The sequence below is a fragment of the Varroa destructor genome, unplaced genomic scaffold (genome assembly GCF_002443255.2).
Source record: "Varroa destructor unplaced genomic scaffold, Vdes_3.0 BEIS01000004.1, whole genome shotgun sequence".
Classification (NCBI taxonomy): domain Eukaryota; kingdom Metazoa; phylum Arthropoda; class Arachnida; order Mesostigmata; family Varroidae; genus Varroa; species Varroa destructor.
Window position 1 is genome coordinate 1,218,727 of NW_019211457.1, and position 25,467 is coordinate 1,244,193.

The following is a 25,467-nucleotide window of genomic DNA, read 5'->3' on the forward strand; positions in this document are numbered from 1 at the left end:
TTTCATAATAGGATTTCCGATGAGAAATAAACGAGGGTTATCTTTGCCAGCTGGCACTGCTGAGTACCACAAATAGTGTCTATTGTACAGACAATTATACTGACAGGAGAAGAAATACACTTTATATAATAGAACTCTTTTATTCTACTTGAGCAAAGTAAATTTTTAACTGGCCGATTCTTTGAAATGCTCCATTGCATATTTTTTCTTGGAGCATGGTAATTAAGTGCAACATTAGATTGCAGTTGTGATTACGTGATCATCAAATAAATTTTTGATTCATAATAATCCCTTTCAGCACCAACAGAAAACCCAAAACGCGCTCCGGGAAATTGCCTACGAATTACTTACGACGGAACGAACCTATGTCGCAATTTTGACGTTGCTGGACCAAGTAGGTGGTTTGCGCTCTTTGTTCACCTAGACTAACGTTCCGGTTTGATGAGGCTGCGTCGCGAGATACAAGCCGTTTTATGACAAACAAAAATTTTATATCTAAAATGTAACACAATTTACAGAAACAGACGTTAATTCGAAACGTTCAAAGAGTACATTTATCCTTGAAATCTACTATAATTTCTATTAGAAAAGAAATTTACTCGTTCATTCTTGCATCTGTTTGTAGGTATTCCATTTTCGTGTCGATCAAGAGAATCGAGCAACACCGATGTTTTCGCAAGAGGTCATCACCCAAATGTTCTCCAATCTGAAGTCGCTTTACAAGCTCCACAATGATTTTGTCCTACCAAAACTCGAGGAACGCCTTCAGAATTGGTTTGTATAAATACTTTAATAAGATCATAGAGCAATGAACAATAAACTCAAATAGATTCAAGACCCTTTTGGCGTCTCAACCGGCGCTCATACCTAATTGTCTGTCTTAGGTCCTTCTTCTATCTTCAAACGACTGCCTTCATATGGCGCCGTTCTTTAAACTCTATTGTATTATTTTTCTATGGTACTTGGCCTAATGTTTTGTTGTCCAAACTGTGAGTCTCGTCTTTCGGCCTTCCGTTAATAACCAGGCCGCATGACCACGTAGCCTCCACCGCACACGTTTAGCCCGTAACCTAGGAAGACGTGAGCTGTGTACAGGTTCTCGGCCTATCGTTCGCGCTTCTGACGCTTATCAGAAGCCCGAACGGTGTCTGATTGGATCGCGCTCTGTGTATACCACAGCTCTCTTAGCGACCAAAGCCTCTCTTTAGAAGTAGGAGAAGTTCAATCAGCAAAGAACCTGCTATCACTCTTGTTCGCCATCTTGTGACTTCGATTTCAATTTTACCGCGCACGCGTTTGATTTCCCACCATCTAGGCAGGCAAAAGGGGCTTCGCAGTCCTACCGCCCCGCTTTTGGTAACGACTTCGTTCTTTGTGATTCCGCTCAAAATCAGCAGAAACCCTGCGGGCTGCTGATGTTGAGATTGAACTCAATTGTCACTAATGACAGTATATTTGCGGTGGTGAAAGGCCATTATATGAGAGGCTTTGCTTAGTGACGGCACCTTAAAATAACTCATTATAAACATCGTTGCAAGTTTTACTATTAACGGTCAATATTTACGGGGCGTAGAGCTGCAGTTCCGCAAGATTTAAGCTTTTCAAATACTACTCGGTGGACACATGTATTTATTCAATTTTTTTGAAATTTAATTCTGCACACATTGAAAATTTAAGGCCTGCAGGGCCATTATCACTAGAATAGTAATTGAATAAATGCCACCGACGTTCGATTCCTAACATATAGAAATAGTAGAGCAGACTTCAGTGGGAGGCCAATTATGGAACGTAGTAGCCACTTTGAGCTAGGCCAAGCAGTTCCTACTTTGTTTATGTTTTGTCTTCTTTCGCTCGCCAGACAAATCCGGCAAAGGATTTCTCTAGCAAAAATTAATATTTTTTCCACACCAAACGATAGGCTCTTGCGTAGTCCAATTTGCAACATCCAAAACAAATCAAACTTGGAACCAATAGGAAAAGGCTGATTATTTACTGGTAGTGTATGGTGTTTCAATAATTATAGTTAGTTAAATGCGCTCGATAATTTTCACACCTATGATATACATTCGTTACTTTCATTTATCCGGTACAGGGAACTAAGGCAAGGCATCGGAGATCTCATGCGCGAATTGGCGCCTTTCCTTAAAATGTACACAGAGTATGTCAAGAACTATGATACAGCCATGCACCTAATTGCTACGTGGTACCAGAAACAGCCTCGGTTCGCAGCCATCATGGATTATGTACATGTATGTCCTAGATCGTTATTTACCCTCACACGTTCGATGCTGATAGATGTCTCAATGAATCTATTCAATTTTCAATAAAAAAAAAGATCAGCCAAAATTTGAGGCAGGCACAAATGCTCACGGTGTTTTTTAAATCTGTCGTTTCTATTGTCGTCTTGTTTCGCTATCATCTCGTTGCCCCTGTAGAGTTTACCGGAGTGCGGTAAGTTGCAGGTATCACACCATATGCTCACACCGGTCCAACGTATTCCGCGCTACGAGCTGCTGCTCAAAGAGTACCTCAAAAAGCTGCCCGAAGACTCTCCCGATAGAGACAACACGCAAAGTAAGCTATTTCATTTCCCGGATTCGAAATTCGATGAAAGAATAGTTACTACTGATGTTGGTAGCATGATAATAATGTGTACATTTCGCATTTATGGCCGCTATAATCATAGGCGACAATGCGAAATATCTACAATGTAGCGACCTGAACATATCGATCTATAGTCTAAAGGGTATCTGGGTGGGCTCATTGATTAAATGTTGTTTCGTCAATATACCGTTTCTTTGCGGCAGAGGCTCTAGAACTGGTGTCAACAGCAGCTCAACATGCTAATGAGGCGATGAAAAAAATCCATAAGTTTAAGAAATTGTTAGAGATCCAAGATCTCGTTGGAGGGGTCATGGACCTGGTGAGCCCCTCTAGGGAGCTCTTGAAAGAGGGACGCGTAACGAAGATCTCCGCTCGTAGTGGGGATACACAGGAGCGACATCTGTTTGTCGTAAGTACTAGGCACTGTTACAGCACTTATCTATTTGTATGTATAGAGCAATCGATAACGTATCATGATCAGGTAGTAACGAAATAGAGGTCGGTGTCACATAAAGTGGAATAAAATTTCACTTAAAATTGTTGTCGGAAGTTAAGTACAGAGCCCTAGGTCATGTTCGATTATCAATTATACTTTTAGTAGTACAGGGCGGAGCAAAGATCTCTCAGCAGTTCGACAAGAAGCTATTTAATGACCTGACGTTTTTCATTGGACTTTTTCGTTATTATTTTTCTTTTTAATAATTTTTTAATCTCTTGCTAGGTTGGTAGGTGTAAGATGAAGATGCTCAAACGGTCAAGTGCCTCCTTCAAATTGACAAAAGACTTTTGCCTTACCCGGTTTTTAATAGGTCGGTTTCTTAGCGACGATGTACCTCTAATTAAAAAAAAAAAAGAATATGAATAGCTCGTAACAGTAAAATTACGCTGTATATTGGTGAAATGGTTAAGTTTATTTCGCAAAAATAGTCGTTTGTGTGTAAACTGTGGCGGCGTTTACAATATTATTCTCTATGAAATCAGTCACCTTAGAAAAACATAAGCTTTAAAACCCTGCGAATAAGTCTATTCTAAAGTTTATGGATTGTTCAAGACTTTAGAATGCAAAATATACGTACTAAGCACGTGAGATTCTCTGTCTCATAGACTCACTAAACAGTGATACTTCCTTCATAGATACTGTAAATACTGAGAGCTAGCCCGTAAATAATGCTATTACAACCTATACGTACGGTATTGTGTTCTACAAATGTGACTATTTTAATTAATCATATAATTCTTCTGGGTAGTTAGAAAAAAAACATGCCAGTTTCTATAAAGCTTTCATCCGTAACTATTCAAGGAAAGTAGATGTCTCATAGGTAGACGCCAGATATACAGAAAGAGGCAAACATCTATTAACAGGTTTTTATATGTTGCGTTTTTAAAAAAAGGACTCGAACAGTCAAGAGACGTTTGTCCTAATCAATATGAAGTAGGCGATAATATTTGATCTATTGGTTACATCTTGTACTTCATACTGGTAGCCTAATAACCTTTTACGTATGTATATGTCGTTCGTGGTCAACATACTAACACTAATGGGCTAGCTTTTCGACTCTTTCTGCTTTCATATATTGGCGACTGCCATGTTGTATCTGTTGTTGTATGTTCGTGCGTGGGGCTTATCGCTAACGATGGTCGTGGGACGCGGGTTTCAGTTCAACGACTTAGTACTGCTATGTAGTCAACGGCTGATTTCGCAGCGTGTGGGAGCTGGTCCCCCATTGCGGGTTCGTGCCCGACTTGACATGGACGGCTTAATCGTCGAAGAGGGTGATAATCTCGAAACGCCTAACACGTTTTACATTCGAAACACCGGACGCAGCATCGAACTGTGCACAACGTAAGTGTCATGTAAAAAAGCTGTTGTCTCGTAATGTTTCTCATATGTGTCTAATTAACACTTTTTCACATAATTAAATTAAATAATATCTTTATCTTAATGAAAGCCTGGCAAGTGTAAACGGGAATGAGTGGCACATGGAACAGGTAAGTGTGTAGCACATAGAAGCTGGGCAAAAAAAAACCTAACCTCACTCATAGCACTCGCAGGATCATGAAAACAGTGTAATAAATACTTTCTAACCGGTTATGAGAAATCATATTCGATTGATGTATACCGTATTGCCGTCTCTACAAATACCCAATTAGCTATTTCACTGTTGTCCACAGAGCAAGAACGTTTCTGTAAAAAGTAAATATTTTTTAGGTTGCCCAGCGCTAATCATCGTGTTTATGTGATTACGTCCTTTTTTCGACAGTAACTCGGGCGAAAAACTCGAATGGATGCAAGTTCTGGCTAAGGCGGTGCACGACCTGGCGCAGAAAAAAAGTTCCCTCAAGGTGCACAGAGATAATTCACCTAATGGAAATGGCTTATCCTTACAGGAGGGTGACTTATCACAACAACAGCTTTCAAATGATCAGTGTGACAGTATGAAGGTACTAACACCGTATCTAACCATGGCTAATAGAGCATAGTCTGAGAGCAAATAATACCGGCACAATGGACCAGCGCTCGTGCTTCCTTAGATTTAAATAAGCTAAACTCCACGGTAGGCGTGTCTATACTACTTGAATAACAGTCCCTGTTCAGAGTTGAATCCATATTGCTTCCATCTTACTGATGCCTGGTAATCGAGTTCAATAACGCTTCGAAACGCATTGTAGAGCCTGAGCTTCCTGTAGCTACGTAGCACCATCGTACAACTGCCTCGTGATAGGTACTTTGGCTAATATCATCTGTTAGGCTGTGATTTACTGTAAACACACGTTTGGTAGGGTGCGTGAATACTGAAGCCAGCTAACCCTGTTTTTTGGGGCTTATATAGTGCTATTTACTGACCATGTTAGTCAGCTAGTGTTATGCTAAAGAAAAATCCTTGTTTCTTCGATTAAACAACATATACATTCGTTAAAACTTACGATCCTTCCCTAGTTTTTTGACTTTTTTTTTATAGCATAAAAGACGACTGCTCTGGAAAGGGGCGCAATCTGAATTGACTGATAGTGTTTTTGAGTGGGCTCAACTTGAAAGACGTTTAGCACCCGAATGCTGTTGTGTCCCGAGTTGGCTTTCAGATAACCTTCGACGTGAACAAATCTTCGGAATTACCTCATTTTTCGGAAAAGCCACCGCCGCCAAAATATTGTTTCAAGGCTCTAGAAACTTATAGTACAGATTAAAAGATTTGCTCACTGTTAACTAAACATGAAGCTACTCATTAGTTCAAAAAGTTTTGAATTAAATGACCGCCTATATAATGAATAGTTTGAAAATAATTTAACTTATTCAACTACAAAAAACATTTCAGAGTCCCATGGCAAGCCTCGATCTTGGCCGGTCAGCTCCCCGACTAGTTCGAAGTGACCAGGTTAGTCATTGTATGAACTGTGCGACGCCATTTTCCACCTTCGGCCGATGGAAACACCATTGCCACGCCTGTGGAATTGTAAGTTAATCGAACATCTCAACGTATCAATTCACTCTAGCTAAGACACATTTAGATTATGTTTGAATGAGCCTCTTGAGCAAAGAGTGCCCTTTATTTTTCTACCACTTGAATATATATTCTTTTCACTGATTCGTACCGCTCGTTTTAATCCCCCCTGTCACGCGACTAGAGAGAAGCTGAGTTTATTTTTTTACTTGCTGTTCGCTGTGTTTAGGTGGCATGTCGCAAATGTCTATCTCAGAAAATGCGCTTGGCGTATGATGCCTCTCGTCTGCTGCGTGTCTGTGACCGGTGTCATCAGCTGCTCGTGCAAAGCGCCGGAGTAGATCAGCAAGATGTCCAATCAGCTAGCAACGATACCGATGAAAACAGCGATCAGTGCAACATTCGTTCACTGCCGGAATCGCCCGTAAGTAGCAACGATAGGTCAGCAGTGTCAAAATGACTCATAGTTAAAACGGGTAGTACAGTGCGTTCGAAATCCGAGGCAAAGAAAACACGGTCTGTGTGATCCGGTCCCGGATTCGATAAGTTTGTAGATCTTATATTGCGCGGTGAGTACCAGGTACATCGCAGTCAGTGGTGGCGGCTGTGCGTCACGCATCACCGCAGGGAAAGAAATTCATACTGGAGGTATTCCGTGTGATGTAATAGAGTGTTTGCCTGTTGGGGATACCTAGTGGTGAGGTGGGGCCTAGGTTTGAAACCGTTCGTAAATAGACACGTGTTTCGTGCTAGCGCTAGAAATGGTGAACCGCCGACTCTTTATTGCTGCCAAGCTGTGAAGTAAAAATGTCTATATAAGATGCCAACAAAATTGCACGCTCAAATTGGATCATCTTCCAGATGTAAGGAATAGACACTATTCTCTGACATGATATGGATGAACGAAAGCTCAACAGACGTGAGAATGGAAATATTTCATTTAACAGTATAAAGTTAAACGGTAGTTTCGGACAGAAAGGCCCGGAACATTCTATTACAGTGCAACGTACTTGTGCGTACGTTTTCCAATAATGAAATCAATTATCATTATCGATCGTAATTAGTAATAAACATTATAGGATACTGAATATGAAGTACAACAGTTTTCAGCGCGTGATATCATTATCAATCAGAGGCGCAATTTAAACTAACTAATGTTGATTTTAGATTTTACCGCATGCGGACAAGGCCGTTATGTGCGGTCCACTCCGGTTAAGGACAAATGGCCGATCAACTTGGTCGAAAAGATGGTTTGCGTTACAGCCCGATTTTGTTCTCTACTCATACAAAAATCAGGAGGTCAGTATTTGATTTTATAGCCTTTTTACATGAGTACTCTCTTCTAATATGGTTATTCCTCAAGCAAGTTGTCTTAGTGTTGTGTATGCACCGCAAGAGTTAATACATCGGTAGCTACAGATATAACATAATAGTAATTGGTAATAATATCATTTCGTTAATATTAGTTAACCCTGATGGTAATTTTTGTTGTAGTAATTTTCGAGATCTTCAAAAATGGCGTTATAGAAACAAAGTTTCACTGTTTTCCTGTACGTGCTTCCTTTTTATATTGTGAGGTATAGCACTTCAAAAATTGTTAAATCTCCAAAGATCGCGCGTTGATTTATCATTGAGTCTCCTATGTGCTTTACTTTAATACCAACCGGTTTGTTGCTTACACAATTTCATGTCATTTGAATTAATTATACATGAATATATTAATTATGTTAGATAGATCTATGCTTTTGGTAATGCCAATAATTGTGTTAACACTATTTCTTTTCTGCGAAATTTGTGGCATTCTGTCTTTCACTCTATTACTTCTTTCATAGGACAAATTGCCGCTAACATCGACGCCTGTTCCAGGCTTTCTAGTGTCCCTCCTAGAAAAAGGTGACGCAGTGGATCCGAAAACGCCACACGCGTTTAAATTGTTCCACGTCAAGAAGACCTATTACTTCCAAGCGGCCGATAGTGATGAGCAGCGGAAGTAAGTCATCTTCTTAAGGTTCAGTTATGAAATTATCGATTATGATTCTGTGAACTCCGTTAGAAAAATGGATTGATTTGACCTTTGGCCTAAAAAATTAAAGTTCTATGTTCTCTCAACCTGCGAATATCAATAATAATCATGTATTGCGTGGTCGATAATAAGAGAAAAAATTATGTTTCTCTATGTTAAGGTTAGGATATAATAATTGTTTATAATTTTGCAGGTGGACTAGTGCACTGGATCAGGCCTCACGCGCCGAAGACTTAGTCTAGTACCAAAGGAATCCTATCGGCAGCATAAGATGTATAATAAGGCGTATATTTGAAGTACGAAGCGTTCAGCCGTGGCGAAACGGATGGCAGCCATCGAGAGGCGTTTTTTCGCTCCGTATGCTTCTGCTATAGGCATCAGACACCCATTTTGTCCTCAACTAGACTACACACAATAACTGCTCCTCCGCTGGATTTACCCGCCAGCTCTGATTCAGTCAGCTCGATAAATAAAAAGCGAACAGTGGCCGCCTTCATCATGATGACTTTATGCAACAATGCTGAGAAGGCCCTACGATAGATATAACGACAGCTTAATTAGTAATATTTTTTGTTCAAAAAGGTTGTCGCCTATCCAATGATAAGGAGAAAAGTCAAAGTGCGTGAATATGTGGAACATCAATGAAAACCGGCAGGCTCGCCTGTATATTGATGCTAGAACGACAAGGGAGTCGCCAAGAAACGCTTGTTGTTTAACTTACATTAATCACACAAAAATGATCCGTCAGCGATCTACCCGCCAATTCCTATTGCGATGATTCATCAAATGTTGTTTATTTTTTTTTTGACAGATTTGCTAATACTTAATATATTGTCTCTTAATCTCAAACGGAGGGCTTTTTGTCGTTCGGTTAATTATTTCAGTCGAGAAAAATATGCCTTAGTGTCAATGCGTCTTTCTATGAATTCGTTATTTCGCCAAGCCTTCCAGAACCTAGTTCGGTTCGATTGTACTTAACTCAAACACTCCCATTTAATTTCGGCCATCAATAATTACAAACGTGGCTTGTACCACCACAACAAATACTTAGCTAGAATGACAGTTACTTTTACTTCAACAGCTCGTTTGTTTTTATCACCATTTTCTTACTAGAGTGCTATGAAAGTGATGGTTATAGCTCCTGTCGCGGATAAACAACTGATATAAAAAAAAAGCACAGAATCAAGCATTACAAACAAAGCATACCAGCCTTGTCCGTTTTAGCAGAACGATAATCAACTGCGTGATTTGAAGACTTTTGAGCGTTGAATTGGTAGAAAATCCTTGTTTTGGCTTTCAAGCAGCCCTTACATATATATATATATATATATATATATATATATATATATATATATATATATGTGGAAAAACGATTTCGTCCATTAAACACAATAGTTTTTGAACGGCGCCTTATTCGAACTGGAAGTGGACCGATAGCCGACGTTTTGGCGGCTGTTTTCAGCCGTGCGATAAAATACAGGCATGCGTATATAGCGACATCACTTTGCATGTGTAAAAATTAGAAAAATGATAGCGATGTTCAGAGTTGCTGTGGCCGATACGAAAAGCTATGAAAACTTTGTCAATGGCCTCGTTTGTTCGCAAAATATCTGTACTTATAACGCTATGCTACCACTATAATAAACCTCCCTACTGAGAAATTACAATAGTTCTTGTCGACAAATCTATTTTCTCGAATGTCTTTTTACTAGCACCCAGTAAAAAAAGACAGACTTTATGGTTGTCTCATATTAAGACGGTATCCTCAGTTAAAATCGGTTTATGCACTTCGAAGGCTGGCCGTCGGCGCAATGTTTCGTGGCAGGCAGAACCATCTTTAATGTTAGGGCATCGGTGGGGGCAGCTAGTTGTAGCATTCTTGGAGCTTATGATTAATTGCAGTCGTTGCAATTATATCATAAACGTAACTTTAGCTTCCTTATTCGTATCTCACAGTGAGCGATTCAAGAACGCACGACGCAAGAATATGACCAACACCTCACTGAATCACGCGCACTTAGATCAATTAATAGTAACTTGTTGGCCGGCGAGTTGCTAAGAGAGTTGTGACCTAATTTTTTTAAAAATTCAGTTTATTTGCACATGTCCTTTATTTCTGCAAGAAAGAGGGACGTCCCGCTCCCCCTACATGTGAATATGCAACATTTTGTTATCAAACTGCCCCCTCTTTACCTTTCATACCTATTCGTGTCTGTTTATATTACCTGTTTGGTAAGGATATCAAGCGTATTGTTATTGCTTGCATTATATAAAAGCATTCATTGCAGTATACTAGTGTTCTTAGCTGAGTATAGCGGCGTTTATGTCAAAAGCAAATTCTTTTATAGGAGCAACAAAAGAGCATCGTGATGCTGTGGGGGCAAATTTTTTTCTCCGTGGATCTTTTCAACGAATGCTTCGTCTGTCGACTTATCAGTCTGGTGCTATAGTACACATATGATTATAGTAATGAGTTGTCGAGTTGAGTTTATATAGATAAATAAGAGCAATGCTTAATAAAAGGAGAAGATGTTAAACACAATTGGAAAAGAATGATGTACATATACACACAGTTGAATAATGAAAAAAAAACATTATAGAAACATATAGATGTATATAGACAAAAGAAAAAAGATCGAAGGGAGAGCAGCGTAACCATTATCTAGTGTAGATACGTACAGATTTGAATGAACATACAAAAAATAAACTTAGAGTATGTGTACGGTATCCGTATCCATATTTGCATACATAACTGAGTGCAAAAAAGCTGGGTCTCCTGTTGCTTGAGTAATGTCATAGTAAAACGTACACAAGACATTTTTATTACAGCTTGGCCCAGTATAAGTAGGAGTACAATAAACTGTCATGACAAATCATACAAAAAACTGACAAAAAAAACCGTGACCGGCTTCACCTTCACGACCCATCATCACAGAGTAGAACTCAGACCGGATCTAAGATTTGGCATAACATAGCCTGGAATATATTTCGTTTATTCTAGAGAGACATACACGCCAAGTGAAGTATAGGCGTGCCAAGGGACACCAAATTATTAAAAGCGTAAAAAAAAAATGCTATGAAGCTTTTACCATTTAGATCCAGTGGAAGTACCTTCAGGTATCGTCGCAAACCATTTTCAGATTGAATTTCGTAAAAACTAAACTAATCATAAGAAAGAATGTCAGACGGAAAAACGGACAGATCTTACGTATATTTGCGCCTCTTAAGAAACGCGCAACACTCGTATTGAGTTGTTTTTTTTTTGTTATTTAGCAGAGCTGATGATCACCACTTTATGGATGATGTTAATGAAGTAAAAAATTTTACTAAAGCAACTATTATTATTATTCCTACTTACACTTAGTTAAAACTTGTTCTAGTCGTTACGATGCTAAAATGGGGAATACTTGTGAGAAAATGAAGCTGAACCGTGGAGGTGACCTATAAGTACATACTGATATGGAGAAGTTTATGCGGCCATAAAAATCAAGAAATATATACAGATTGAGCTTTTAGCTTCGGGTAGTCGTAGCAGTTGTAGTAGAAATGTCCCTTAAGACCCATATAAATTGAACCTATTAGCAGTGCCCGTGTGTATGCTGCGTTGCAGCCCATTATCCTACATAGGTGACATGTACTGCATGTGACTAGGTGATCGCAATATATACGCAGATCACAAAAGGAACTGTGAACTAAAATCAAAATATGGAATAGCAGCAACTTAGCGCAAAAACCTACCCGTGGACGCTACAGGAAAAGTAAGAACCTATTAGCTTGGGAGACCTACGAAATTTGTGAAATCCAGAGTATGTCCTGAGTTGTATCATAAAAAGGGAAATGCAAAAGGCGACAAATAGAGCCTCCTCATAACGTGAAGGCAGGTTATTTACCGTTTCGAAAAGATAATTGAAATGAACGTTTCCTTTAGAAGGTAGTCGGGCTTCTCATCGCCATCAATGATGATTCCCAGATAATATACGAAAAATAATATTCAAAACAACAAATAGATGTTAAATATCATAATTAGCGCAGGAAATAAAACTCCGTCTACAATCGTGATGACCTATAGTTGTTATAGTCTTGCAAAATCCTACTAGCATATACCTTTGTGTCATTACTTATAATGATAGATGATATTGATACTGTCTTGCATAAAATAGTTACGTGAGTGAGATATAAAAAGTCCAATACATACAATTTTGATACTTCGTAAAACCATCAATTAGGAAACAGCATAGTTATATTATAAAAATAAAGGTAAACGTAAATAACTTTTATGCCATCTTGTAAATAGGGAATCTTGTATTAGTTTAAACAAAAGTTCAATAACGCTAGAAAAGTATAAAATGGATTTAGAGAAATGATTCAATCTAGAACATGTTATATGCATATATAAATTCGGTGAACGTTAATTCACCCAAGGGTGTGCACGGCTAAAAGCCGACTGTAGTAGGAATACCCACATAGGTGTGTCTAATGGACAACTGGAACAAAAAGCAAAAAAAAAAACCTTATTCAAGATGAGTGACAAAAAGTAGTTCTGAAAAATGTTAAAAATTAGAAATTACGGTTTACAACTATTATTATTATTATTAAAGAACAATGAAATTATCATTATTCTGATAATTATTATGGAAAGAAACAAACGGGTCTAATCATTGTAGGTATACCTGTTGCTACATGCTAGGTGGATGTAGAAGGTTGTCATCTTCTGCAATTACGTTAGCTTCAAATCTGTGGTAGCCTTTCTAACTAGAGTAACTGTCGCTTTGGTATATAATGGCATCATGTATTGGGTTACTATATACGCTCACTGATTCAATACATGGGCTAAATAAACGTACAAAAGGATAAAAGTACAACGTTATTATATTTTTAAAAATGTTTTTTGTGAAGTGATTTTTAGCACAGTTCAAAAAACAGTGTTATAATTAGTAAGGCTATCAAAATTTATGAAATACTCATCTGTTTTGGGCTATATTTTTAAATATTGAGCTTATTAGGAATATATAACAATACACTGTTGTATGTTTAAATTGAGGATTTTTCTTACGCTTTATTTCTGAGAATGTATCCAAACAGAAATCATAAATCTGTCGTTCCTAATGACCATCTTTGTTTAACACAATCACTATTCACCAGAATTACAGCTGCAAGTCGGGACTTCTGCATTTCAAAATATCCCTTTCTTAATCCGCAAACAATCTTTTTAATAATAGCAATGCCTCCAGCAATACTGGTAGGTGAGAACTCGCTACGATACACTTGAACAAGTCTCGCTCAAATACTATACATATTAAAAATTCTAGAAAAATAAAATGCCGGGCTTGTAGCAGGCTATGTAAGGGCTTAAAACGATCAAAAAGATTTTCTGAAAGTGCAAAAAAAAAGACATGCAATCTAAAAATACTACTGTTGAAGCATATTTGAACAGTTCGACTGGTAAGTGATATTCTCTTCTCCAGAACGACCCTTAGTTTCTGCATGAGAGAAATCCGAATGTATCAAAAATGTAAGTCGTTTTCATATAAACTTTATTAAAACTCTTCCGGCCTATGTCACATATATCTTCCCCGGATCGTTCAGAAACCACATGAAAAATGGGAGAACAGTAACGCAGACGGTGCACTTTGGACAAAAAAACGTTTGTCATCTTGATGGGGATTCGTTCAACACGCAGCAATCGGGCCATAGCTGATTTTTGTTCAGACTCTAAAAATAGCGCATTGTTTTTGTTATGATAAGTGTACTATTTTATTCTAAGAAGAATAGGATTTCTTCCAGTAAGGTCCAAAGAAGGTGGATCAGCCTATGCCGTTTAGGACAACCAGTCTGCCTAAAGTTTGTTCCGATCAGGTGCCGTACCTGACAGATGGTGGTGTTTCAAAAAATGTATTTACCTTTTAGTGTTTTTCATTACGTTTTCTCTGTAGTGTGTAGTAAATTGTAGATAATGAGCGGGCTAAATGTTTACACAAAGGAAATTTATTTTAAAATTCTCTAGAATGTACTAAGTGTTTCAGGTTTAATAGCTGTTTGGCAAATTCATAGACGATGTTCTGGAAGACCACGAACATCAGCAAGTTTTATAAGCTTATAAAGAGTACAGGAAAATTATAGCCATATAATATGAAATTCTAGTGCAACCAAGTCGTCTATCTCATTTTAAGAGGTTGTGAATGGAAACTAATCAATCAAGATGGTCCGGACCGAAAAAAAAACGATGTTGCGGATGGTACTGGGAGAACTTTTACAAACTGCACAGTTTAGGTAAGATTACTTGGAGTGATAAAGTTACGTTCAAGTCAAATAGCACAAATAATTGATTTCCACGGGCATTTAAGTTAACTGTAAATAGCAATGTCACCCACGGATACGATGTGAATTTAGCAGAAGCTACAGTGTGGCATTTTAAGCAAATTGGACCTTTATTTTTTGACAGTATTATTTGAAGTTGCCGCAAAAATCGACGTACGCAAGAGGACCTTAATAATAAAGACGGTGAGTTTTATTCTCAACGGGATGGAGCACTTGCCCACTATCCTCGTGATGTAAAAGCAAATATTCATGAAAAAGATGGGTCGAACGTAGAGGCCTTATAGAATGCCCTGCCTGTTACCCATTCTTTTAATGTACCTTTTCTTAGGGAGTGACTTCGAACGTCAAAGTTGACAATAATGGAAGGTTTAAGCAAGAATGCGCTACAAGATAAAAAAAAATGTTTGCAAATCACCAATGGTGTATTGACTAGGACAATTATAGTTTTGAATAACTACGATAACTTCTTTTCTAATTCGAATAGGAATTATGTGTAAATAAAAATGTACAGTAATTAAAACTATATATATATATATATATACCTGTGAAGTGAATTTTCTCTAACTCTCAAGAAACTTTTGTCCCGAAATAGTTCAGACCAATCATTCAAAACATGGCCGTATCGTATCGACGTCCTTACGATTCGTACACAAACGAACGTTGGTTCGACATAATCACAGATTTACGTTATTATATTTAGCAATTAGTTGATGTTTAACGAGGATCGGCTGGTTTTTTGAACATGCGCTGGTTCGCGTAAGTGCCTTAGCCTTATTTCGAAAATAGAACAGTCAATAAGCGTTTTAATCAATCCATATTACAGACTGGAAAGGAAACACCGTACCTGACATCTTAGTCAACTTACCGATTGTTGATAGCTCGTCTATCTATGAACGTTGCGATCAGTCTCTCTGTATGCGGCCAATATGAGCCTGTAGAATTAGCTGCCCGCGAACACCTCTCGGGGCAGCCCTCCTTTGCTAATGGCACATGTAACCCCGTATCGATACCGCTAAGGACGGCAATAAAGACAAGATGATGCTTTTCAACTATATTGTACAATTGTATAGGATGATACCGCGTAAGTTTGGCTAACAGATATCAAACGGTGGTGATTGATACGCCGACGTTCGCGCATTATACGAGCTGCCGGAGCCCGTTAAAGCTGAATCAATATTCGTAATCGATATCGAAGCTGCTCTTGCTTGCTAGACGATACGATCGAATCGGCCTGTGCAAGCGTCTTCTTGAGAAAGGATATGAAACAGTTTTTGGCTAGTCATATCATTGTAAATCTAGCCGTTAACAAGTGCTTCATATGCCTCAATAGAGAATATTACATTTGCCTTGCGGAGCTCAGTTGATATGGTTTGCCACTGAAGCAATCACTTACCGATAGGAGCGAATATTAGTCAAGACTTTAGTTATCAACAGGTAGATTAATTTATTTTACTTAAATTTATTAGTTATAGGCCTTTTACGAAAAAAATATTAAACAATAAACTTCATTATCCATACAAATTCGGCAGTGTTAGCACCGCTGGCTGGACTTGAAGGCCATCAATTCTGTTGAAACCTAAATCTACGATAGTCAGACAGTTCATTAAACGAGATAGTAAGTTAATAAAACATCAAAGCGATTTATTTAATTGTATTGTTATAAGTATATATGAATGGGTTTCACTTGATTCTGTCTAACTCTGTCCTGAATAGATCATTTGTCTAACACCAAATTCGTCAGGACTTCTATTTGAATGATATCACAGTTTGACTCCGGAGAAAGCAAAGACCTTAAACTCTTTCCAAGTCTGTTACTGCCTTAACTAGCCAATAGGCTTTGAACGGCTACATATGCCTTTGAACCTATATGGTCTCATGTATTGGTCAAGTTTAGTAGGAGGCACACGTGTTATCATTGCACCGTCACCGGGATCCTGTTGAAAATTTACCTCGAATAACCTAGTTCAGTTTCGAGGTGAGCTGGACGGTCAGTTCGGTCAGACTGTGTGAAGAATAACCTAATGACAGAAAGTTCCCACAGCAAAACTTTAACACATGCTTGGCCGGAGGCGTAACGACAAACGTGGATTATGGCATTTTTTCTACTCAACTTTAGCTTGTGTTTCGCGGTAGTAAACGTTGTTGATTACCGATAGATTAATAAGAGATGTTAAGATAGATAAGTTAATAGTCATGAGGTATAGATATGTATTCTAAACCCTTTTTTAGCAGTCATTTTTAACAGAAACGTTACCAATGGACTATATCAATGAACAAAACATTGACTTTTCAACAAAATCATTGCCCAGTGGGTGTCAAAGCGTCTGCATAATGTATTAACTAAATTTACCTTGCTTCAGGCATTTTTCTTGTAGTATATGCTAAAGTATCTGTGAACTGTGTCTATGAACGTATTAGCTAACTCAAGCTGGTAAGAGAAAGGCAAGATTCTGCGATAGTAAGTCCGATTACTTACGCTCACCATAAAACAATCTATAAAATGCCTAGCTTTTGTGAGCTGACAATAGTAACGGGCTAGTTTCCACTATGCAACTAAAATCCGTAGATATTTGCCTTTTTTTTTAAATATTAAAAGCCTGCCAGTATTTAGGTTTGAAAGGGCGAAGGGGGGAATAAAGTGATCACTACTTTGGATGCATTGACACCCTCTTCTCTGCTCATAATGTTTGTTACTGTGACATGATACAATCTATTGTAGCTGAAGTCGTATATCAAACTTATCTAAGAGTTTATTGTTAACACAGCGAATCAGACGCCATTCCACTTAAAACGTGTTTTCGTTCGACGATACACTTTACTAACAAATCTCAATCAATAACACGTATTTGCTGATCGTCATTGGCAATTCGTATGTGTCCTGCAGAATTTTGTCCTAAAATCTCAAGCTTGAGACCGTATGCCTGCACCAACCTGAACCTTTAGCAAAATATATGGGTTTTGTTGCCTTAAATCTTTTCGTTATTGATTCCTAACTTTGGTATTGGCTTCTTTTTTAAGTATCTGATATGAAAGTCGTGAACTTGACGAAACAACGAGCATTAATTGCGCATATTGTATACTGAATAGTAACAAACGCGTCTACTTGTATAAAAATCTAAAAGTATGCTTTCCGATATTTCAAATTGCTTATTATATACATATGTCATTCAGCTATTATTCAAGTCTATGGCTTTGCTGCAGCCACTAACTAGATCAGAGCGAAACAGATTTAAGTTAAAAACCTGCTGACAAACACTTCCACACACGAAGTACGCTGAACATCTCTAAACAGTTAGGAAAAATGTAATTGGTTTAAAGTCAAAATATTCTCATACTATGTCGACAATACAACAGCCTTTGACCGTAGTCCTCGGCCTAAAAAATATCGAAAAGGTCTAGGTACAAAGTTAGGACGACTACATATAATTTCCTGCTTAGTTCTTTCTTAATTAACATGGCTCTACAAGTTAGTTGTAAAATATAGTAAGACAGTTCATAATGAGAATGCAAGGACAGATATAGAACGGTAATAACCATTGCTTTTCGGCCTCTCTTTACGTCAGCGTGCGTCGTAGGGGTCTAATCAATTATTCGCGCAGCGCTGGTTCAAGATGCCGAGAGTTTTCGTGGCGTCAGCTCAAACCTCTCGTCTCTCTAACTCGTTCACTGACCGTATTGACCGTATGACAGTGATAGCGTCTGGGCGGTCGGGTATATAAGCACGTCTCGCAGACGCAACGAACAGGTTGGAAGGTATGATTCGAAGAGTAGCTAACCGTCGACGATGAGGTTCTTTGTTCTTCCCCTAGTCCTAGCTGCGGGTATGTAACCAACCGAGATTGCTTATATTCTTAGTTTACTATCCCGTGAATGCTTCTGGATATCGCGTACTTGGAGGGGCACAGCGGCATTAGCTTCATGCTATTTAAATTTTTATTTATTTTTTTAATTTTAACTATAACTATTTTAAATGGGTGGAACGATCAAACAAGCCAAGAATATCTATAGGAATAGAGTAGTATGTGAATTAAAGAAGACACGTAATTGAATTTGCCCTATACGTAGCTGATTTTGTCAGATACGTTCCACGCTTTGTTATAGCAAATCAGAACAGATTTAGCTTCCGGTAGAATTCGCCAGCCGAAACAGTGAAATGGGTGGAGCTTCTTATACCCTTCTTTCAGTATGCTGTTGATACAATATCACTTACGGTACCTAAAATAATTAGGACGTTAAATATAATACTTATGCAAATGCTGCTACAACCAGTTTTTAACATGGACCTGTTTTTTACGGCCTTTCATCAGCCGTTAGTGCCGAAATGTTCCACTTTGTTGGTCAAAATGGCCAAGGCTCGACCTTGTACAACGTTCATGGCGCCGTCACTGTTGGAGCCAACCAGCTGACGGGCAAAAAGGCCGTCCTCGCATACAAGGGTGTCCTTGCTGTTTTACAAGTCGTTGAGGGCGAGTACATGGCCAGGTTCACTCAATTCACCATTAGCAAGTACGACAGGATTAGCTGGAACATTAAGGATGAGACTTTCGGTAACCTCGAACCTGAGGAGCAGCGTCTTGTCGAAACTCTTCGTGAAGACGATGACTATCAACGGGAAATGCAGAAACCTGTGAAGTTCTACATGAAAAATGGTCAAGTCGTCCGCATGGAGGCTGGCAAAGAGCACAGCCAATGGTCGCTTAATATCTTCCGTGGCATCTTCACCCTGTTCCAGAACCAAGTTCAAAGACCCTACGAAATGGCTATTCCCTACATTGACTATAAATACGAAGATGGTGTAGCCGGCAACTGCAAGGTCCAATACGAGGTTTTCTCTCAGCCCGAGTACGGTGTTGGTCAGGGTGTGTTGAATATAACCAAGACTACGAACTACAAGGACTGCTTAAGTCGTCCTGTTTACCTTCACCTTAAGGACACCCAGCGTGGCTGTGCTGGTGTATGCGACAACCACAATCCCGAGAACTTTCTCGGCCAGTACGAGGAGGAGCGCACCGATCACGAGATGAAGCCCACCCCTGGCTGCCCTGTTAATCAGCAGCGTAGCGATACCCTCGTCACTGTTCAAACTGTCACCAAGTACAACGTCTCCTGGGGCTATCTCGACGGGGCTCACTCCGAGCACACTGACATCTACCACCTGTTCGGTGACAGATTTCAGGTTTTCACCGCTCTCCATCTTCACCATAACGAAACTGAGGGACCCATGTTCGACGAGCCCCAGAACGTAGAGACTTACGATACTCTCCAGCAGCATTTGCCCCATGAGGACGAGCTTGCCATCCCTATTTACGCCCTAATGAAACAGCATGGTCAGCATCAGCAGTATCCCCGGTACTTCCAGAGACATTTCGAGACTGTTATCCATGAGCTTCGTCAGATCAAGGAGCACCAGAATCAGGGTCAAAACAAAAATTACGATGCTCCCGCTTACCTCGTAGAGCTTATTCAGGCTATATCTGGCATGACTGAGCACGAACTCAAGGAGACCGTTCCTGCTATTGTTCGTCAGAAACAGCCCAAGCAGCTTGACGAGGAAGAGTACCTCCGTCGCCAACTCTGGATTGAGCTTCTCGGCAAAGCAGGCTCCAAAACCGCCGTCAAGATTGCCGTTGAACTCATTAAGAACAACATTTTCACTCCCGCCGAAACTCGTCGCATTCTTCAGGACATCGCTGCTTTCCAGTCCTACCCCGACACTGACATGATCGAGCGGGTCCTTGACCTCTGTCTCCAAAGTACAAGCCAGGCATACGGACAGAGTCTTACCTCCATTGGCAAGGCTACCGCCTGCGTTGCGGCTGGCAAGATCATTTCCAAGGGCTGCAACTCCAAGATTTACCAACTGGCCCAAAAGCACCAACAAGAGAAGAAGCTCATCAATAGCAGTCGTCAAACCATCCATAGTAGTGAACATGGTTACGAGGTCGAGCCCGAAGCCTCCGAGTATCGTCTGACCATGGGTCACTTACCCATTCAACCTCAGTACCTCTGTACATCCGAGAAGCTCCAGCAGTACGTTAAACGTCTTAGCCAGGCTCTCTCACAGGCTACTGAATTTAGAACCATCATTGCCTATATCAACGGTCTCGCCAAGATTGAGAAGCCCGAGGCCCTGCCTAAGCTTATCAGCTACGTTGAAGGCACCGCCCAGAACCTCAAGTTCGTCAAGCAAGAAGGTGAAGATGAAGACGAGGCCACTGAGTTTGTGCGTCGCGTCGCCATACTCTCTCTTCGCAACATTGCTTTTAAATATCCCAAAGAGGTTAATCCCATTGTTCGCGTAATCTATCAGAACACGACCGAGAAAGTGCAAACCCGTATTGTTGCCTTCGACGTCTGGATGAACACCCAACCCGCCCAGTGGGAAGTTGAAAAGGTTATGCAGGTCGCTAATAAAGATTCCTCTCGTGAGCTTACCCATTATGTATATACTGCCCTCAAAACCGCCATGAGCGCCCAGGAGCCGTGCTACAAGCTTCTGTAAGTATTGGTAACTTTTACATCAGTTAGGCGTATCAAATAAAATAGTTTATACAAAGAAAGTGTTCATGGCGTCACTATGAAGAGATTTTTGCAATGTCTTGTATGTATTGTAACTCATGGATCGCTGAGCGTGTAGTAAGAAACCTGACATTTAGGATATTTTCTAAGCTGTAATCTTTACAAATCAATTATTCAATGAATTTTCACTTTAATGATTTTTGAGCAGGGCTGAGCGCATCCGCGCCGTTTGGACCCAAATTCGTCCTTTCGATTTTGGTATGAAATTCTCCCAGCTTCGTTCCATGGGCTACTACAGCTGTAAGTATGGATGAGTACTATTGATTTTCCTTATCATTCAAACAATGCTTGCAGCTATTCTATATGCATTACGCCTTCAAAGTGGATTGCACATAATTTTTCCATGATTTATTGTTTTCAATTTCCATATGGTGCAGACGTTGAGAACTACGGTATCCGCGGTATCTGGAAGATGATCGCTTCTAACACGACTATGACTCCTGGTTACACCGAGGCCAAATTTGAGCAGGTTCGTGGCCCTTTCATAAAGTCTGTCTTCGGAGGTAAGGTTCTTATTAAAGGTGGCAACAGTATCTGGGAACAAGTCGTCGGTAAGAACGATCTTCTTGAGCATGTTGCTTGTGTCCTTAGTGGTCACACCCAACAATGTCAGCAGGATGCCCGTCGCCTGTTTAAGGATATTGCTCAAGGTATGGGAGTCAACAAGTACAACGATGAAACCCCTAAGGCTGTCCTCTACTGGAACGTTTTCGCTGGTGAGGCTATAATCCCAATCGATGGGGACTACCTACAGGAGCTTAACGATGAGCTTCGCGGAACTATCTCCAGTCTCGGACGAAACGGTCTTTCTGGTCATTATTTGCGTGTGTTTTTGCCTACCAAGGCCTTCCACGTCGAGCCTACTAACCTTGGTTTTCCCATTGTCCACTCCACCATTCACCCCGTCGTCTTTTCTGTACGCTACGAAAACCTTAAGCTTCAATATAATAAACTTGCTCCCTACAAGTTCGAGTTCACTGGAACTGTCCAGCCCACCATCCTTTCCTTCCGTCAAACCCGTGTCTTCGCTGCTGAGAGGCAGGGTCACCGCGTTCCCACCATGAAGGTTACTGACATCAAGGAGTTCAACCCTCGTTTCAGCTTCCAGCTTGGCTACATCCAATCCGAGCACCGCTTCTATGGCCATATCAAGCCCATCTTCGACCGTGTCTTCCATTCTGGCCACTGCACCGAACTCAAGCTTGAGGCTAATAATATCATCGATGCTGAACCTTATGCCTGCGTTGTTGATTACGGCAACTGCATCAAGACCTTGTACGATCCTATTCATCGCAACCAGCAGATAGGTGGACAGTGGTTGGGAATGGTCCTCCGCCTTGCCGGTGAGTCTCACCAGTCCTGGTCAGGTCCTGGCACCTTCAGTTCTCAGGAAGCCCGTCAGGAGGGTCTTTTTGCCGCTGCGTTGAACCATTTTGCTAACAACGGCATGAAGCACCACGCTATGTCTCTCTACCTTGAGCCCGACAAGCGACAGCCAATCAACGAGTGGTCTGCCGTAATTGATCTAGACTCTAACCTTGAACGTCTTGCCAAGGTTGCCATCTCTGAGCAGGCGCAAAAAATCCAGAAGGTCAAGGCTGAGTACAAGTCTCGCCAGCAGCCCATCAACGTTGAGCTCCAGGAGGTCATCCGCAAAGTTGATAACCTCCTCGAGAACACCAATGAGGAGATCGATGAGACCACTATCGAAAGTCAGATACTCGTCAAGATCCAGGGTAGCCACCAGGGTCAGCCCAAGTGTACTATCAATGTTGCCATGAAGAAGGTCCACAACTTTGAAAGTACAAAGCAGGTGTACGCTCTCGCCGTAGAGCACAAAGAGTCAAACAACAATATCGAGCTCTTCGCCAACGTCTCCTACCCCAAGATCGGCTCTCCTTTCCACTACGACCCCACTTATTTCTCTGAAGATCAGCGCATGAACGGCACTTTCATCGCCAAGTTCCAGGGCCAGCAGGAGCAGACCTACCGTGTTTCTTTCCAGGCTGTCAAGTCCGAGGAGCAAAAGAAGGGATCCAATTATGAGTGGTTCGAGGTCCGGTGCCTCGCTGAGCAGAAGGCCGGCAAGACTATGACTGATACTTGCAAGAAGGCTATCCTTAAGGCCAATTCTCTCGACGCCATGAGCATGACTATCCATCTTCCCCGTAACGTCGACCCCAAGGCTAAGTCTCTCGCCTATCAGACCCTAGATTTCGTCAAGTACCAGCTCTACCCGAAGATGCAGTCTAAGCTTGTCAGCCACAAGGAGCGTCAGCAACAACTTCAGAAATATCAAAACGGGAAACAGGAGATCTACATCTCCGCTAACGCTACCCGTGATTCTGCCTCGTCCCTTCTCTACAACGTCCACCTCGAGATGCCCTTCGAGGACGTGATGTTCTCTAAGATCCGCCTCCCAGGTCTCCGTCCCATCCATATGCAACTTTCCAGTAGGCAGCAGCTTGAACACGTTGCCTACCGCGGGCAGAATGAGAACGTTTGCGTCCTTGGCGACAAGTACGTCCGCACATACGACAATGTGACCTTGAGTCTCGACGTCATGCAGGGCTGTGAGTACGTTTTGACCCGTCACCAGTCTGAGAACGACCCCGTCTTTACCGTTACCTTCGAGGTCGTCAAGCCTAACAGCTTTGCCAAAAAGATCCGGGTCCAGTTATACGACCAGGTCATTGAATTTATTCCCTTCGTTACCACTGATCGTTATTTCCAAGTCATCATCAACGGTAATCAGCACCAGCTCACTTTCAATAAGCCGATCGCCTTCGTTTACGGCAATGGCCAGCGCGTCTACCTCAACGCCTACGAGACCCCTAACCCCCACGACGCTCCCGTTGTAGACCTCTACACCGAATCCGAAGAATTCGGGGTCCACTTTGATGGTCACGCCGCCAAGGTGTACATCAACGGCAAGTACAAGGGTTCCACATACGGTGTGTGCGGCAACAATGATAACGAGCAAAAACACGAGTTCATCGGTCCCAACAGTCACGAATACGAGCGTTCCAACGAGTTTATCGCCGCCTACGGCATCGGTCAGCGGTGCAAGGTCCCCGCTCAAAACAGCCACGAGAAGCAGATGGAGATTCTTAATCAGGAGATCGAGCAGATCCGCCGCCAAGAGCAGGTCAAGACGCAGCTGCTCAGCAAACAGATGCAGGACAGCTACACCCAGCAAAATGAGCGAAGCCAACAGCTCGGCCAGCAGCAGAACGAGTTCAACCGATTCTGGATGGAGCAACAGAACGAGCAGTTCTGGGGAAAACAGCATGGACAGGAGGAGGAGTGGGACTCCGAAAAGGAGCAAGAGCAACGTCAAATCCTGAAGACCGTTGTGTCTATCGAGAACGATCACGTCTGTTTCTCTTCCAGGCCGATCGCCACTTGCAAGCTCGGCTACCACCATGAGGGTGTGCTCCGCATTGAACGCGTTGAATCTATCTGCCTCGAGAAGAATCACGGGGCTGCCATAGAGGCTATAAAACAGATTCGTGCCAAACGCACCATCGACGTTACCAGCCTCGCCCAATACCAAAAGGGACGTCTCTTTACCATGCACAACGTGCCTAAGTGCAAACGATACGAATAAATGATGTGGTAACAATTATGAATAAATATGACAGCTCGTTCGCTCATGCGCGGAAAATGTCATTTGTTTATACTGTCTGTATGTAAATAGTTAGGTTAGCCAGAAAAAAGCAAAGTTATATTGATAGCAGGTATAATACCAGGTAACTGAAGATGTTTGAGTGGGATGCGAAATCCTAAACGTCATTGGCCCACCCAGCCGTATAAACGCTCTTAAGCAGTTCCATACTTGAACACTTAAAAACAATAGAAAGCTTCCTTTATTTTATTATACCTACCTTGTGCTATGAATTAATATAGTTTGTCACAAGTCATCCATGAAACCTACAAATAGACCAGCGCAGAAAATGCGCCAGAATCGAGCTTTCGATAACTAAACCATGTATAAGAGATAAGCTTCTTTTAAAGCCGACTAAATAACGCTTCAACATCTTACGTACACTACATAAGAGTGATATTCATAGCAGATCTAATGTGAGCACATACGGTTGGTCATATCACATGATTTATTTGTAGCCTACACACATGGCCATAACTTTTTTGTTTATTTCAATATGCTACATCCTACATCAAACAAGAATACATTCTAGGTACTTACGATTTCGTTTTCCTTAAACAATAATCAAATTCATGTAGAAGGTAGTGTCCTGCCATTAATTCATAAGACCTTCGTACGAAACATACTTGGTTTTGACTTCATGTGTGGCATTGGAACATACTGCTTCGACAGCCGACAAATTTGGCTGGAAGATGTGATATAATAAACAAGAATGTCTCGAGTAATAACGTCACAGCTGGCTGCCAATCTGAGGGTCAGCCGTTTATAATCAAGGTAATTGAGGCAGAACTCCAAAACTATCCTATGTGTAATCATCATCAAAATAGATTGATTTA

General features: G+C 40.9%; 2 protein-coding genes and 1 long non-coding RNA gene across 7 annotated transcripts in view; 2 read left to right on the forward strand and 1 right to left on the reverse strand.

Moving 5' to 3' along the window:
• Window positions 1-12,135, forward strand: part of LOC111249877 (uncharacterized) — a 50,533-nt gene extending 38,398 nt beyond the window's left edge. For 4 of the 5 annotated variants that reach the window (XM_086986225.1, XM_022804322.2, XM_022804321.2 and 1 more), the window contains exons 8-19: window positions 299-394; window positions 626-774; window positions 2,093-2,249; window positions 2,436-2,574; window positions 2,808-3,013; window positions 4,263-4,447; window positions 4,866-5,046; window positions 5,919-6,056; window positions 6,274-6,468; window positions 7,212-7,343; window positions 7,877-8,034; window positions 8,261-12,135. In XM_086986225.1, coding sequence (XP_086842351.1) covers window positions 299-394; window positions 626-774; window positions 2,093-2,249; window positions 2,436-2,574; window positions 2,808-3,013; window positions 4,263-4,447; window positions 4,866-5,046; window positions 5,919-6,056; window positions 6,274-6,468; window positions 7,212-7,343; window positions 7,877-8,034; window positions 8,261-8,309 — 1,785 coding nt within the window. In that variant the 3' untranslated portion in view covers window positions 8,310-12,135. The remainder of the gene's footprint in view (window positions 1-298; window positions 395-625; window positions 775-2,092; window positions 2,250-2,435; window positions 2,575-2,807; window positions 3,014-4,262; window positions 4,448-4,865; window positions 5,047-5,918; window positions 6,057-6,273; window positions 6,469-7,211; window positions 7,344-7,876; window positions 8,035-8,260) is intronic. The other variant, XM_086986226.1, reaches the window with a different exon arrangement.
• LOC147755724 (uncharacterized) overlaps window positions 1-15,235 on the reverse strand; it is a 23,898-nt gene extending 8,663 nt beyond the window's left edge. Inside the window, exon 1 of the long non-coding RNA XR_015325842.1 lies at window positions 14,928-15,235. This is a non-coding gene — a long non-coding RNA (uncharacterized LOC147755724). The remainder of the gene's footprint in view (window positions 1-14,927) is intronic.
• Window positions 15,236-18,049: 2,814 nt separating this feature from the next.
• Window positions 18,050-24,622, forward strand: LOC111249970 (vitellogenin-6). Its single transcript, XM_022804482.2, has 4 exons — window positions 18,050-18,206; window positions 18,693-20,883; window positions 21,113-21,204; window positions 21,342-24,622. The coding sequence occupies exons 1-4, from the start codon at window positions 18,170-18,172 to the stop codon at window positions 24,572-24,574; spliced, it is 5,553 nt and encodes a 1,850-aa protein (XP_022660217.1). The 5' UTR covers window positions 18,050-18,169; the 3' UTR covers window positions 24,575-24,622.
• The last annotated feature ends 845 nt before the right edge of the window (window positions 24,623-25,467 follow it).